Below are 12,872 nucleotides of genomic sequence, written 5' to 3'. Positions count from 1 at the left end.
CCAGGGAATTCGAAGTGGGGACGGCGTTGGCGAGATCAGAAAACAACTGCTTAATTAAACGTTTATTAAGGATATAAAGAGTGGTGAAATAAGGATAGCTCAGCACAGAAATTCAGTGAAGACAAGAGGCTGAATAAAATTCCAAAGCAGGGAATTTACATCACCTACGAAGGCCGCAGGCATCCTCCCATTCTCCCGAAGGAGAGGAGACACTAAGGCCTCCCTGGTCAGATCTTAGAAGCCCAGGCAAAATTAGTAGGCTTGATGAGCTTCCCTGCCTCAGAGGAAAAGTTCAGCTAGAAGGTGAAAGAAAGAACGACATGGGGAGACCAAATTTCCGTGAACAAAAAGAACGTACTTTATTTTCCAAAGTAGTTTTATACCTTAAGTTGTGCATAGAGGATAATGGGGGAAGGGGTAGAGTCATGCAAGGACAGCAGTTCCTGATCCTTATCAAAGCCAGGCTTTTAAACTTATCATATACAAAAGTTTAGGTGATTTACATAATCTTCTGGCCAGGAGGCCTGTTAACATTTTAAGAAACTTATTTTTCTCTGAAGGTGATTATTCTAAAGTCAGGCGCCAGCCTCCAAAAAGCATTGGATAAAGTTGCATTCCTATAGGGCAAAGGTGAGGTGGGCTCAATCAAGAAAAGAATTAACTCAAGGGTCCAAGGTTACAAACATTGAGGCTACTACTTACATTTCTATACACCCATTATATCAATCAATACACTGCCAAGGACACAGTAGGTAAGGGATATGGAGACTTAGCAGCAAACATTGGCCCAACAAGTGAAAAACCCTTCACCAATACAATTTCTAATCAATCTTTTAACTACTCAAAGGAATCTGTGTTTAGACAGTTTAGAACATCTCCTGCCTCTCACAGTTGGGAGGCTCTGAACAATCACATGTTGCCGGAAAAAACCTTTTCAGGCAGGCTAGAGGACTTCCAAAGGAGTTTGTAGGTTGAAACATTGTCACACCCAGGAATTATTAACTGGAGCTGTAAGCTAACTCTTTTTTCAGAGAGAGGTAGTGGGGGACAGCCCCCATAAAGTCAGAGGTGTAGGTGAAAGCACAAAACAGAAAGTAGGCAGACTCTGGTTTTGGGGGTAGATGCTCGAGAATTTCCAGGGAGACTCCTGAGGCTTGATCCCGCCTTTGCGTATGCCAAGCCTCCTTCCTCATGACCTTTGCCAGGGGCGGAGCTCGCTCCCCGCATCTGCCATCTCTTCTTCATATCTTCTGCTTCTGTTAGGTCCATACTGTTTCTGTCCTTTATTGTACACATCTTTGCATGAAATGTTAGTCCCTTAGTATCTCTAATTTTCTTGAAGAGATCTCTAGTTTTTCCCATTCTGTTGTTTTCATCTATTTCCTTGCATTGAGTATTTAGGAAGGCTTTCTTATCTCTCCCTGCTTTCTTTGGTACTCTGCTTTCAGAAGGATATATCTTTCCCTTTCTCCTTTGCCTTTTGCTTCTCTTTTTTTTTCAGCTATTTGTAAGGCCTCCTCTGACAACCATTTTGCCTTTTTGCATTTCTTTTTCTTGCAGATGGTTTTGTTCACCGCCTCTTGTACAATGTTTGGAACTTCTGTGTGTAGTTCTTCGGGCACTCTATCAGATCTAATCCCTTGAATCTATTTGTCACTTCCACTGTATAATCATAAGCGATTTGATTTGGATCACATGTGATTGTGGTTTCCCCCTTCATATTCAGTCTTTTCATCCCCACCCCAAACCTGACAATTGCTGATCTCTTCTCTATCCCCATAGTGTATTATGCTGGTTCACCTTGAAGAGGGAGAACAACTTCAATAAGCCTGTAACTTCTCTACCTTCCCCTGGATTCTCATTTGGCCTCCACCTCCTGGGTCAGATAAGTGTATTAACATATTTTTATGTGATGAAGGGTTCTAGTTTCTCTATTATCTACCCAGACTCTCAAGATCAGAGACAAACTGATGTGTGTTTCAATTCATCCTTACCGGTACCATCTTTTCCTTGCTCTTCCCTAATTTACATCCGCCTTGCTTGCCTGACAGCCTCTGTCTTAGCAGGCACTGTGTCCCTGGGTCATAGGGGTTTGCCCATCTAGGTGCTCCTGTCCCTTTCAGTTATAGTTCTGGGTCCAGCATTGTATTCCTGCCACTCTCTCAGGAGTAGAGGATTTTGTTTTTCATCAGTGCTCCAAAGGTCATAATGTGTATTGTCCTTTCCCTAGTAATTTAAGGCTTTTCTTTGGTTGGAGAGACAAGGAGAAGAGATCTGGATAGAGCTTTATGCCTGACACACACATAGTGGCTGCTATTCCTCTCCACCCAGGCCTGCACCATGTTGGATTTTTAATTGGATACCAAAGATTATAAATTTCATTTTGTAGAGTATTATATTTTGTTTTATTCTTTTAAAGGATTTTATGTTTCATTCTGCCTAATAGTTGTTGTAGATAAGTTTGATAATTTAGAAACTTATTTTTAGGTTTTTTAGGGTGGGTTGAGAGTAGTCCTTATTCTAAGGCTTAATTTGCCCCACTTTTAGGGAATGACCCTTTGGGTCACTACTGAATGCCTCATTATTGAATGAGTCCTTTTCCATCAGACCGGTTGGAACATAATGATTCCTGGCCCTGTGTGAGCTCTTGAAAGTGTTTGGCTTATAGCCTCTGTAATTGTTCTTTCCCCTGTAGGTGTTCTTAGCACAGTCTCCTGGAGTTTTACTCTAAGCATGACCAGATTAGAATTTGATCAAAGACTCAAGGGGAAACCATATACAAGTTTCTGAGGCTTTTTTCTTCTTATTTCTCTTGGATACTGTGCCCTACAAATTTTAGTTTGCCTTTACCTCTAAAAAATCTGATTCCTGTTTCCTCAACTCAGAAAGCTGACCAGACTCTGTTGGGGTTCCTTCAATTGTCTCCAGAATAAAAGTCTATATGACTGTAAGCTCCGTTAATTTATTTCTCTCAGAAGTCACTATTTCGCTGTCTGTTGTCCCACTGACTGAGAATAGTTGTTTGTTACATTTTGTTCGGTTTCCTAGTTGTTTGTTGCAGGAAGCTAATTCTAAACTCCTATTCCTTTATGGTGCTAAGTGGAATTCCAAAAATCATTGTTTTCTTCTTTCTCCTGTTTGTAGGATACTTATTTTCTCTTGATGCTTACTTTTGTCACTGAATTTCAGCAATTTTATTAAGAGCCGTAGTTTCCCTTGTGTTTACGCTGTTTAAGAATCCTTGAGTTGCTTTGATCTATACTGCTACTGCTAAGTCACTTCAGTCGTGTCCGACTCGGTGCAATCCCATGTCCGGCAGCCCACCAGTTTCCCCTGTCCCTGGGATTCTCCAGGCAAGAACACTGGAGTGGGTTGCCATTTCCTTCTCCAATGCAGGAAAGTGAAAAGTGAAAGTGAAGTCGCGCAGTCGTGTGGCCTTTGGAAAATTTGGCCATGATTTATCCTACTGTCCTGTCTTTTCTCCGCTTACACGTGTTGCTGTTGTTTGTCAGTTGCTAAGTTGAGCCTAACTCTTTGCAACTCTGTGGATCACAGCAGGCCAGGTTCCTCTGTTCTCCACTCAAATTCATGTCCATTGAGTCAGTGATGCTGTCTAAACATCTCATCCTCTGCCACCCTCTTCTCCTTTTGTCTTCAGTCTTTCCAAGCATCAGAGTCTTTTCCAGTGATTCAGCTTTTTGCATCAGGTGGCCAGAGTATTGAAGCTTCAGCTTCAGCATCAGTCCTTCCAATGAATAGTCAGGATTGACTTCCTTTGGGACTGACTGGTTTGATCTTGCAGTCCAGGGGACTCTCAAGAGTCTTTTCTAGCACCATAATTTGAAAGCATAAGTTCTTTCACACTCAGCCTTTTTGGTCCAAGTGTCATATCCGTACATAACTACCAGAAAAACCATAGCTTTGACTATATTATTTTTGTCAGCAAAGTGATGTCTCTGCCTTTTTTTTTTTTTTAATGTCTCTGCTTTTTAATACACTGTTTAGGTTTGTCATAGCTTTCCTCCCAAGGGGCAAGTGTCTTTTTTTTTTCCGTTTGTTATTTTTTTTGCCAGGCCCAGGGCCCCTGACCTCTGGACAAAGTCCATGGTAGGCTGTGGTGGGGGGAGGTGGGGCAGTGGGGGAAGGGATGTATAGGTTGTCATCCTTACTTTCGTCTCAAACCACAGGCCAGCAGAAGTGTTTCAGGGTTCACACTTCAGTTCATTACAATGCTGACAAGTTTCTACTTTTATAATTGCTTGAGAAAAAAACTCTCCAAAGTGCTGACGTGTGCCTGGGTCCACCCCCGCATTCCTGGCCCCTCGCCACAGATGCTTACTTGCCAGGCACACAGCCGGCATGGGCACCCCAGGCCCCTGCCCCCACCAGGACAGGGCTGCTCTGCCACGGGACTTTGGAAAGCAGGGCAGTGGTGGGCGCAGGACAGGGGTCCACCCTGACCTCATGGCCAACCCCGGGCCTGTCTCCTCTTGTGAACAGTGGGCTGGCAACACTTAGGGCTGCCCTGAGGATCCCCAGGCTAGGCTGGGAGGCAGGGTGCTCCAGGGGTCCTGTCAGCCACCCTATCATCATGGTCAGGTCAGGAAGGGAAAGGAGCAACCATCTTTTAATTTCATGGCTGCAGTCACCGTCCACAGTTGATTTTAGAGCCCATGAAAATAAAATTTGTCTCTGCTTCCATTTGCCCCTTTCTATTTGCCATGAAGTGATGGGACCAGATGCCATGCTTTTAGTTTTTTTTAATGTTGAGTTTCAAGCCAGCTTTTTCAGTCTCTTTCACCTTCATCAAGAGGCTCTTTGGTTCCTCTTTGCTTTCTGCCATTAGAGTGATATCATCTGCACATCTGAGGTTTGATATTTCTCCCAGCAATCCCTCCACTCTTCCCCAGGAGCATATTGGACACCTTCTGACCTGGGGAGCTCATCTTGTAGCAGAGGTGTTTCAGGATTCACACTTCAGTTCATCATGACGCTGACAAGTTTCTACTTTTATAATTGCTTGAGAAAAAAACTCTCCAAAGTGCTGACGTGTGCCTGGGTCCACCCCCGCATTCCTGGCCCCTCGCCACAGATGCTTATTTGCCAGGCACACAGCCAGCATGGGCACCCCAGGCTCATCTTGCATCTTATCATATCTTTCTGCCTTTTTATACTGTTCATGGGGTTCTCGAGGCAAGAATACTGGACTGGGTGGACCATGTTTTGTCAGAACTCTTTGCTATGACCCATTAGCCTTGGGTGGCCCTGCACAGCATGGCTCATTGAGTTACTGAAGTCCCTTTGCCACAAGGCTGTGATCCATGAAGAGGCATTTACATTTATGTTACACTATTTGATGTTTCCCATAAATCACTTCAATTTTGCTCATTTTTTTCCTCTTTTTTCTTCCTATGCTAGATTTTTTCCCATCATTTTTACTTCTATATGTTCATGTTCGCTGATATTTTCTTCTACAGTATCAATTTGCTAATAAGTGAAACTTTTAATTTCAGAAGTTTTTTCTCTAGGTATACCATTCATTTAGTATTAAGGTAATTTATCTTCTCATTATACTCATGAAAATATGTGTCATAGCTGATTTAAAGTCTGCCTGTTTATTCAATCTTCTCCACTTTGGGGGAGATTTTTTTTTAATTTATTTTTTAATTGAAGGATAAATGCTTTAGAGAATTGTGTTGGTTTCTGCCAAACATCAGCATGATTTTTCTACCAAACGTCAACATGATGGAACGTGGGGGATATTTCCATTGAACAATTTTTCTCCTGGTTGTGGGTCACATTTTTTTTTTTTTTTTACTACATAATCTAGTAATTTCTCTTGTAGGTACAACATTTTGATTTAACATTACTGAGTGTCTGGATATTATTCTTCCTTTAAAGAATGTTTTAGCAGACATATGAGTTATTTGTGATTGAATTTCATTCTTTGGAGGGTTATATTCAACTTTATTAGGGTTGCTTTTTAGTAGCCTTTACTCTTGGGCTAATTTAGCCCTACTTTTAAGACAGAACTCTTCTGGAATCGCTCCTAAATATTCCATATATTCCTTGAGATCCTTCTGCTCTGGCTGCTTGGAACTTGAACATTTTCCCAGCTTTACTGTGAGCCCTGTGTGAATAGTTATGCTTCATTGGAAGATGTCTTTTCCAGGGTAAATTTTCTTTATCAGATTGTCTGATATCTCACCCTACATACCTCCATAATAGTATTCAACCAAAAATTTAGAGGAATTACTATACAGATTTCTGGAACTTTTTTCTAATTACAGGCCTCTCCTTGCTCGTACAACAGTCCTGTAAATTCTAGCTGTTTAGCCTTTATAGCCTCTGATCTTAGTCTTAAATCAGCAAGGCTGCCATACACTAATTGAGTTCCTCCTCCCTACACCAAGGTTCTGAAAGTTCCCTGAAGCAGATATCCAGGGTTATTTTTAGGCTAACCTCATTTATTTGACTTCTCTGAGAGATCACAGCCCTGTGCTTTTTTTCTTCTTCTTTGGTCTAGTGTCTTAAAACAATAGTATATTTTGCCTACTTTTATCAGTTGTAATGGTGAGAGCATATCTAATACCACTTACTTTAGTATTGTCAGGACCAGAAGTAATCAATGTATTTTATTTACATCAATTTTAAATAAAATTTTAATTATGTAAGTATAACTTATTTTCCCATTAAAACAATTTTCCATGAAAGTTAGTTTCCTTTTAGTAACTTTCCTAATGTTGAACTTCTTTCTTTCTTCAAACCATGTGATATCAATTTGGTACACAGCCTGTAAGGTACCTTTTCTATTTATATACGTATATTTCCATAGAAAAGTTATAATATTGATTTTTTTAGGTTGTGTATGCTTATAATATCATAATTCAGAGTATATTTACTTCTTTTTCACTTGCTTTAAAAAAACAGTGTGTATTAGAGATGTACCTTATTATTAAATTTATTTCACACTATATGTTGAGGTAGTTAACATGTTAAATAATGTGATATTTTCATATGATAGTATTTTCAGCCAGAATATAGATTGGTCCTCAGTAGCTCATCTCCTGGACTTATTGCAAATGCTTTCCATTTTTTTCCAGGCCTTTCCAGCCATACTTTTAGAAATGTTGCCCTATTTCTCTCTGTCCCAAGTACTGCTCTTGCCTGGGGACAGACAGGCTTTAAATCCACCCCAAATAGTTCCCCAGGGCCCTTTTTGTTTCCGTTTGTCACAACTTTGGCATAGGCCATTCTTTGTGTTGTTCCCATCTGCTATGTACTTGCCCTGTTCTTGTCACTCAGCCCTTTCTGTCATCTCATAGAATGAAATTCTGTAGACCTGGAAGGGACCTGAGCCAGTTATCTAGCGGAATTTAATGGGAAAAGAAACAGAGACTCAGAGAAGTAAAGCAACTGTCCTAAGGTCACAGAGGACACAGAGGTACTAAAGACCCAACTGGGAAGTCATAGTGTCTCAACTATGCTGCTGCTACTGCTAAGTCGCTTCAGTCGTGTCCGACTTTGTGCGACCCCAGAGATGGCAGCCCACCCGTCCCTGTGATTCTCCAGGCAAGAACACTGGAGTGGGTTGCCATTTCCTTCTCCAATGCATGAAAGTGAAAAGTGAACGTGAAGTCGCCCAGTCGTGTCCGACTTTTAGCGACCCCATGGACTGCAGCCCACCAGGCTCCTCCGTCCATGGGATTTTCCAGGCAGGAGTACTGGAGTGAGGTGCCATTGCCTTCTCCAGTCTCAACTATAGATCACATTTATTTCTGCAAATCTACTTCAAAAGGCCAAAATTGTCCCTGAAATTTTTGCCATACTTACACAGCTGAAATTTAGGGCCTTTTTAGTTCCCTGCACAATTACTCCTCTCCCCCAATCCTCTAAAGCTGTTTTCTTCTCTTTTTTCTTTTGCTGTGCCACATCAGGATCTTAGTTCCCCAAACAGGTATCAAACCCAGGCCCTCAGCAGTGAAAGCGTGGAGTCCTAACCATTAGTGAAAGTGTGGAGTTCCCCTTTTAAACTTTTCTTGAGCATCTTGATGGCGAATATAGTAACTCCTTTATTCTGTTATTAGAATCCGAGATTGAAGGCTGGGGAAAGTTGTCATGAATAGTTTTTCTCACACACAGAATAAAATAGGGTGCCAGATTTGTCCATTCAGTGACTTTGTGCTCATGTTTTAATTTGATGGTCTCAATGAAGTAGAGGGATTTTTTTGTCTGTTTTTTTGTTAATTTAAATGTGGCTATTCTGTGAAAAAAACAAAACAAAACTTTATAGATTTGTCTTGGCAATGGGAATAAGGAGAGAAGGACAGTATGTATTTCCTTCCTACCTAAAAGTGAATTTATATTTTTGTGTTTTACTTAAATATGAATTTTTTGAAATAAAATCTGAACTAGTCATGACTAATATCATACATTTTGATATAACAGAATACAAATGATTCAGCTGATGATGAAAATATTTGTCATGTGTGGCACATGAATATAGAAGCTCTTCCAGAATGGATACACTGCCTGATACAAAAAGTAAGTTCCTTAGTTTCTGAGTAAATTTAGGAATATACTACTTTCAGAATGTTTTTGTCCTCATATTAGAGCTGTTTTTCTTGAATGCATTGTTTCAGGAAACATGAAAGGGTATGTAACCCTTGATTACACGTACTGCTTTCATTATTACTGGAGTGCTCTGAGTACTTCTATAACTCAGACTTTGCACTTTAAAATTCCCCTTCTTTGAATTCTCTTTCCACCACTACCTACTTGTTCCATCAATTTCTTAGGTCTTTATTCTTAATTGAGGCATCGCCTAGCCAATCTATCAACTGCCTCTCCCAACTATTACCACCAAATACTTCCTTTCTCCCTTCTCTACTTTATATATCTATCTATGTTTTACACACACATTTTACAAGATATGTAGAACCTGTAAATATGCTTAAGTATGTATAACATACATAAATTATTATGCACATCCATACATATATGCACATACATATACATACACATCCACATACATGAATGACTTACTGATCATGTTAATCACCTAGATGCTCTACTAGGATATAAACTCCATGAAGTCAAAAGTTTTTGTTTTGTTCATTATGTATTATATCCCCCAGTACCTAGAACAGTCCCTGTGAAGTGAATGAAATATCCTGTGGGTATCACTCATGTATGCACACACATGTAAAATAAACTTGAAAATTAATGACTCTTACTGGCACAATCAGAATGGAAAAAACCACACTTTTAAGAATCTTTAATGAAATAGTATAAGAGCAGGAACTTGTTCAATGTGGCCTCATTATTTCTCCCAGTTCAAAACACCTAAGTACTAGAAAAGTATAGAAAATCATATCAAATATGATTTGGGGGAAATATAGTTGCTTTTCTCCACTGACTAGCTTACTTTTTTGGTTAAAAAATACCATTAGCTAGATATCTCTTGCATTCATTCTCACATTGTAGTGATTTCCTGGGAGAATGCCAGGGTACTGCTTATGTGTCCTGAACTTTGTAAAATGTATTAGCACATTTCAGATATTCCACTATTTCTGTTAAAAGATATTTTTAAGCTATTTCACTATTTATTTGTAATCTGAGTAGAGAAAATGAACTAACTGATACATGCAACCAATATCTTCCAGTTGTATGTAAAAAGGCAGGAAGAGCTTTATTCTGCTGTTTGGGTAAAGTTCCCTCCCACAGTGCTTGGTATGCAAGAAGTGTATCAAAACAGACACTTTTCTCTGAGATTTTACTTGCAAATTAAGCTCTGTAGACCGATTTGCTTCCTGGTTCCATAGTGTATTTTTCTTTTCATTAGTTCACACTGTATCCATATTCAGTCTATTGTCTAAAAGACTCTTTAGAATCTTGGGAGTATTGTGTAGACGGGTGTGATGTGCACTATGTTATCATTCTAGACCTTTGGAGCTTCTTATCTCTGTTTATTGGAAGGTTTGTTTCCATTTACCGTTCTGTCTACTAATCAGAAAACAGAAAGCTGGCCTTTTCTGTGGCATAGAAAACTTTCATGTGGTCGGCTTAAAAAAAAACAACAAAAACTCACATTCTCTTTGGTTACTTTACAATGAAAGCATTGTTTTTATTTTCCTTTATTACCTGTAGGCCCAGTGGACAGTTGGAAAACTGAATTGCCCTTTCTGTGGGGCCCGTTTAGGGGGCTTTAATTTTGTCAGCACTCCAAAATGTTCCTGTGGCCAGCTTGCAGCTGTACATCTCTCCAAGAGCCGTACCGATTATCAGCCAACACGGTCAGGCCGACTAATGAGACCATCGCTGAAATACTTGTCACATCCTAGAGTTCAGTCAGGTTGTGACAAGGAAACTCTGCTGACAGGTGGCGCCTCCAGAAACAGAAATCACAGGTTTTTAAACATGGGCCCAAATAATAATGGTCCTGGAAGATTAACTGAAGCACTCTGCCTGGAGGTACGGTCAACATATTTCAAGATGAAGAACGAAAAACTGCTCTTCAAAGCGTCAGATCCAAAATACCAGCTTTTTGTTCCACAGCTAGTGACCACCAGATGCGCTCCGAGAGCTTTTCATAGAAAATCACATAGTTTGGATCTGAGCATCAGTGAGAAACTGACTTTATTACCCACTTTATATGAAATCCATAGTAAGACTACTGTGTATCCTGGGCTCAATGAGACACAGACTGTTGACCTTCCGAGCTTGCCTTTAGAATCGAATAAAAATAACTGTTCCTTTCAGATTTCATCCAGTTTTGATCCTAATATGCTGCTGCAAAGATTTTCAGTGGCTCCCCGTGAGACCCAGACACAAAGAGGAGGAGAATTTCAGCGTGGTCTAGAAGCTTCTGCCGTGTATTCTGGCCATGGTAGTCCTAACAGCCTGACTTTCCTGATGGACCTGCCCGCAGCTGGCAGGAGCACCCTGGAGGCCGAGGACCAGGAAGAGCACCTCTCTCCTCTGAACTTCCTGCACTCGGGCAGTTTTTCACTGGGTGCAATTAATCAGAGGCTCAGTAAGAGAGAGAAGAGCAAGCTGAAGAATCTGAGACGGAAACAACGAAGGCATGAGAGGTGGCTGCAGAAGCAGGTAATTTTTAATAGAGTTTCCTAAAAACCCTATATTATAAATGTCAGATGTTGGGGAGAGGAGCAAACTTTGAATACCTTTATTATAAAAACTTAGGTCTGAGTGATTTCTGAAATGACATTTCACCAAGTGAACTTAATAATCATACAGCTCTGTTATAACTGGCAGGTATAATCATGTCTCTGTGCTTACACATATTTAGAAAATGCCCTTTTGTGAGGTTTTCCCCAATTTTGCAAATACTTCAAAGGAACATTCCTTTCATGATATTGAGGCTAGGTTGTCATACACATTTGAAATATATTCAAGTTAGGATTGTTTTGCAGTATTGATTTTTCAGGTTAAATTGAAATAAAGTCTCCCTGAGTAAATGCAGTATAGTAAGAAATTCATTCATTTTCATTACATTTAGTTTAAATGGATATTTTCAATGAGCCTGGTTTAATTATGTGCCCAAATGAGCCAGATATGGTTAACTGGGCTAAACTGTGAAAATTATCTACAGGATAATTGACCATGTAATTTTATGGGAGAGGGTGCTTCTTTGTGGTTTGAACTCCTGTACCCATAATGACACATTCAGGGGTGGGGTGTGTGAAGGAAACCAATGTTAAGTCCTTCAATTAAAGACAGTGGATGAGGTGCTCATGAAAATTTGGAAGTTTGAGGACTGGCTTATTTCTATATAAACTGTTTTTGCAAATTGGCTTTATTATTTACTTGGTCATAGATTGCAGTCCTTATTAATTAGCATATTAAATATTAACAGTGTTCTCAGAGCTAAAATATAGAAAGCTACAACTTTATGTAAATAGTTCATTCTTAGTTAAGCAAACTCATTAGTGTTTATGAGCTTAGTTATGGGCCAAATAAAATTACTGCATTAAGTGCTTCAATCAGGTTAAATGTTTTCATCTTTTGGTTAGATTGTTTACTATATTTTTGGCTGGTTTCTGACAAAAGCAGTTTAGTTTGGTTTCTTTGCAAGTAATATGTGATATCAAAGCATATATTGTAGTATATAAAAAGTGAATATATTTTATCACCATTATAATATACTTTATAGTTTAATTTATCAGAGCTGTAAAGTTCAAAAATTTATTGAAACTTTGACTGAAACCTAGATAAATTAGAGATGATCACATTAGCTATGTTAACAGAAACAATACCTTAAAAACAGTGTGGAGAGCTCTAAAATAATTCTCTTAACAAACAGAAACTTCAAAGAAGTATGGGAATTATCCTTGTTCTGTATTGTAAATACATACAAATAGCATCTTTACAGTTTTCAATATGTGTTTAATTCTTAGGCTAGGTTCATCTAAAAACCTCAGTTACATTTTTAATCATTTTCTAGTGTAGGAACACACTTTTTTCACACAGTTTAAAGCAAAGACCAAAACTAATGGTCTTTTTGTTTTTTAATGAAGTTGCATTTATTCATTCACACACATGTGACTTAACCAATCTGCTTAGATGATTGAAATGAATGAGTCTTAGTCAGACCTGTGACAAGTCTGTACAGGAATGGTATAGTGGGACCCCATTTGGTTGCTTGCACAGGAGCTGCAGGCAAACAGATGCCCAGTGTGTCCTTAGCAAAGACAATCTGAAAGCGTGTGGCTGCATAGAAATGACACACACCCACAATGTGAGTACACACTGTGGTTTGAGTCAGAAGGAAGAACAGTATTTAGTAATCAGTTTTACTAACTCAAGGAAAAGGATCAATCCTAGAAAGAGTTAATATTCAAGATGAATTA

General features: G+C 39.4%; 1 protein-coding gene across 5 annotated transcripts in view; it reads left to right on the top strand.

The window, feature by feature from the left end:
- RNF180 (ring finger protein 180) overlaps positions 1-12,872 on the top strand; it is a 283,023-nt gene that overhangs the window by 62,319 nt on the left and 207,832 nt on the right. For all 5 annotated transcript variants that reach the window (XM_024981360.2, XM_024981359.1, XM_059878771.1 and 2 more), the window contains 2 exons: positions 8,449-8,544; positions 10,150-11,109. In XM_024981360.2, the coding sequence (XP_024837128.1) occupies positions 8,449-8,544; positions 10,150-11,109 (1,056 nt within the window). The remainder of the gene's footprint in view (positions 1-8,448; positions 8,545-10,149; positions 11,110-12,872) is intronic.

The sequence above is a fragment of the Bos taurus genome, chromosome 20 (genome assembly GCF_002263795.3).
Source record: "Bos taurus isolate L1 Dominette 01449 registration number 42190680 breed Hereford chromosome 20, ARS-UCD2.0, whole genome shotgun sequence".
Lineage (NCBI taxonomy): Eukaryota > Metazoa > Chordata > Mammalia > Artiodactyla > Bovidae > Bos > Bos taurus.
Note: the sequence above shows the minus strand (reverse complement) of the source record. Positions and strands in the feature narration are given on the sequence as shown.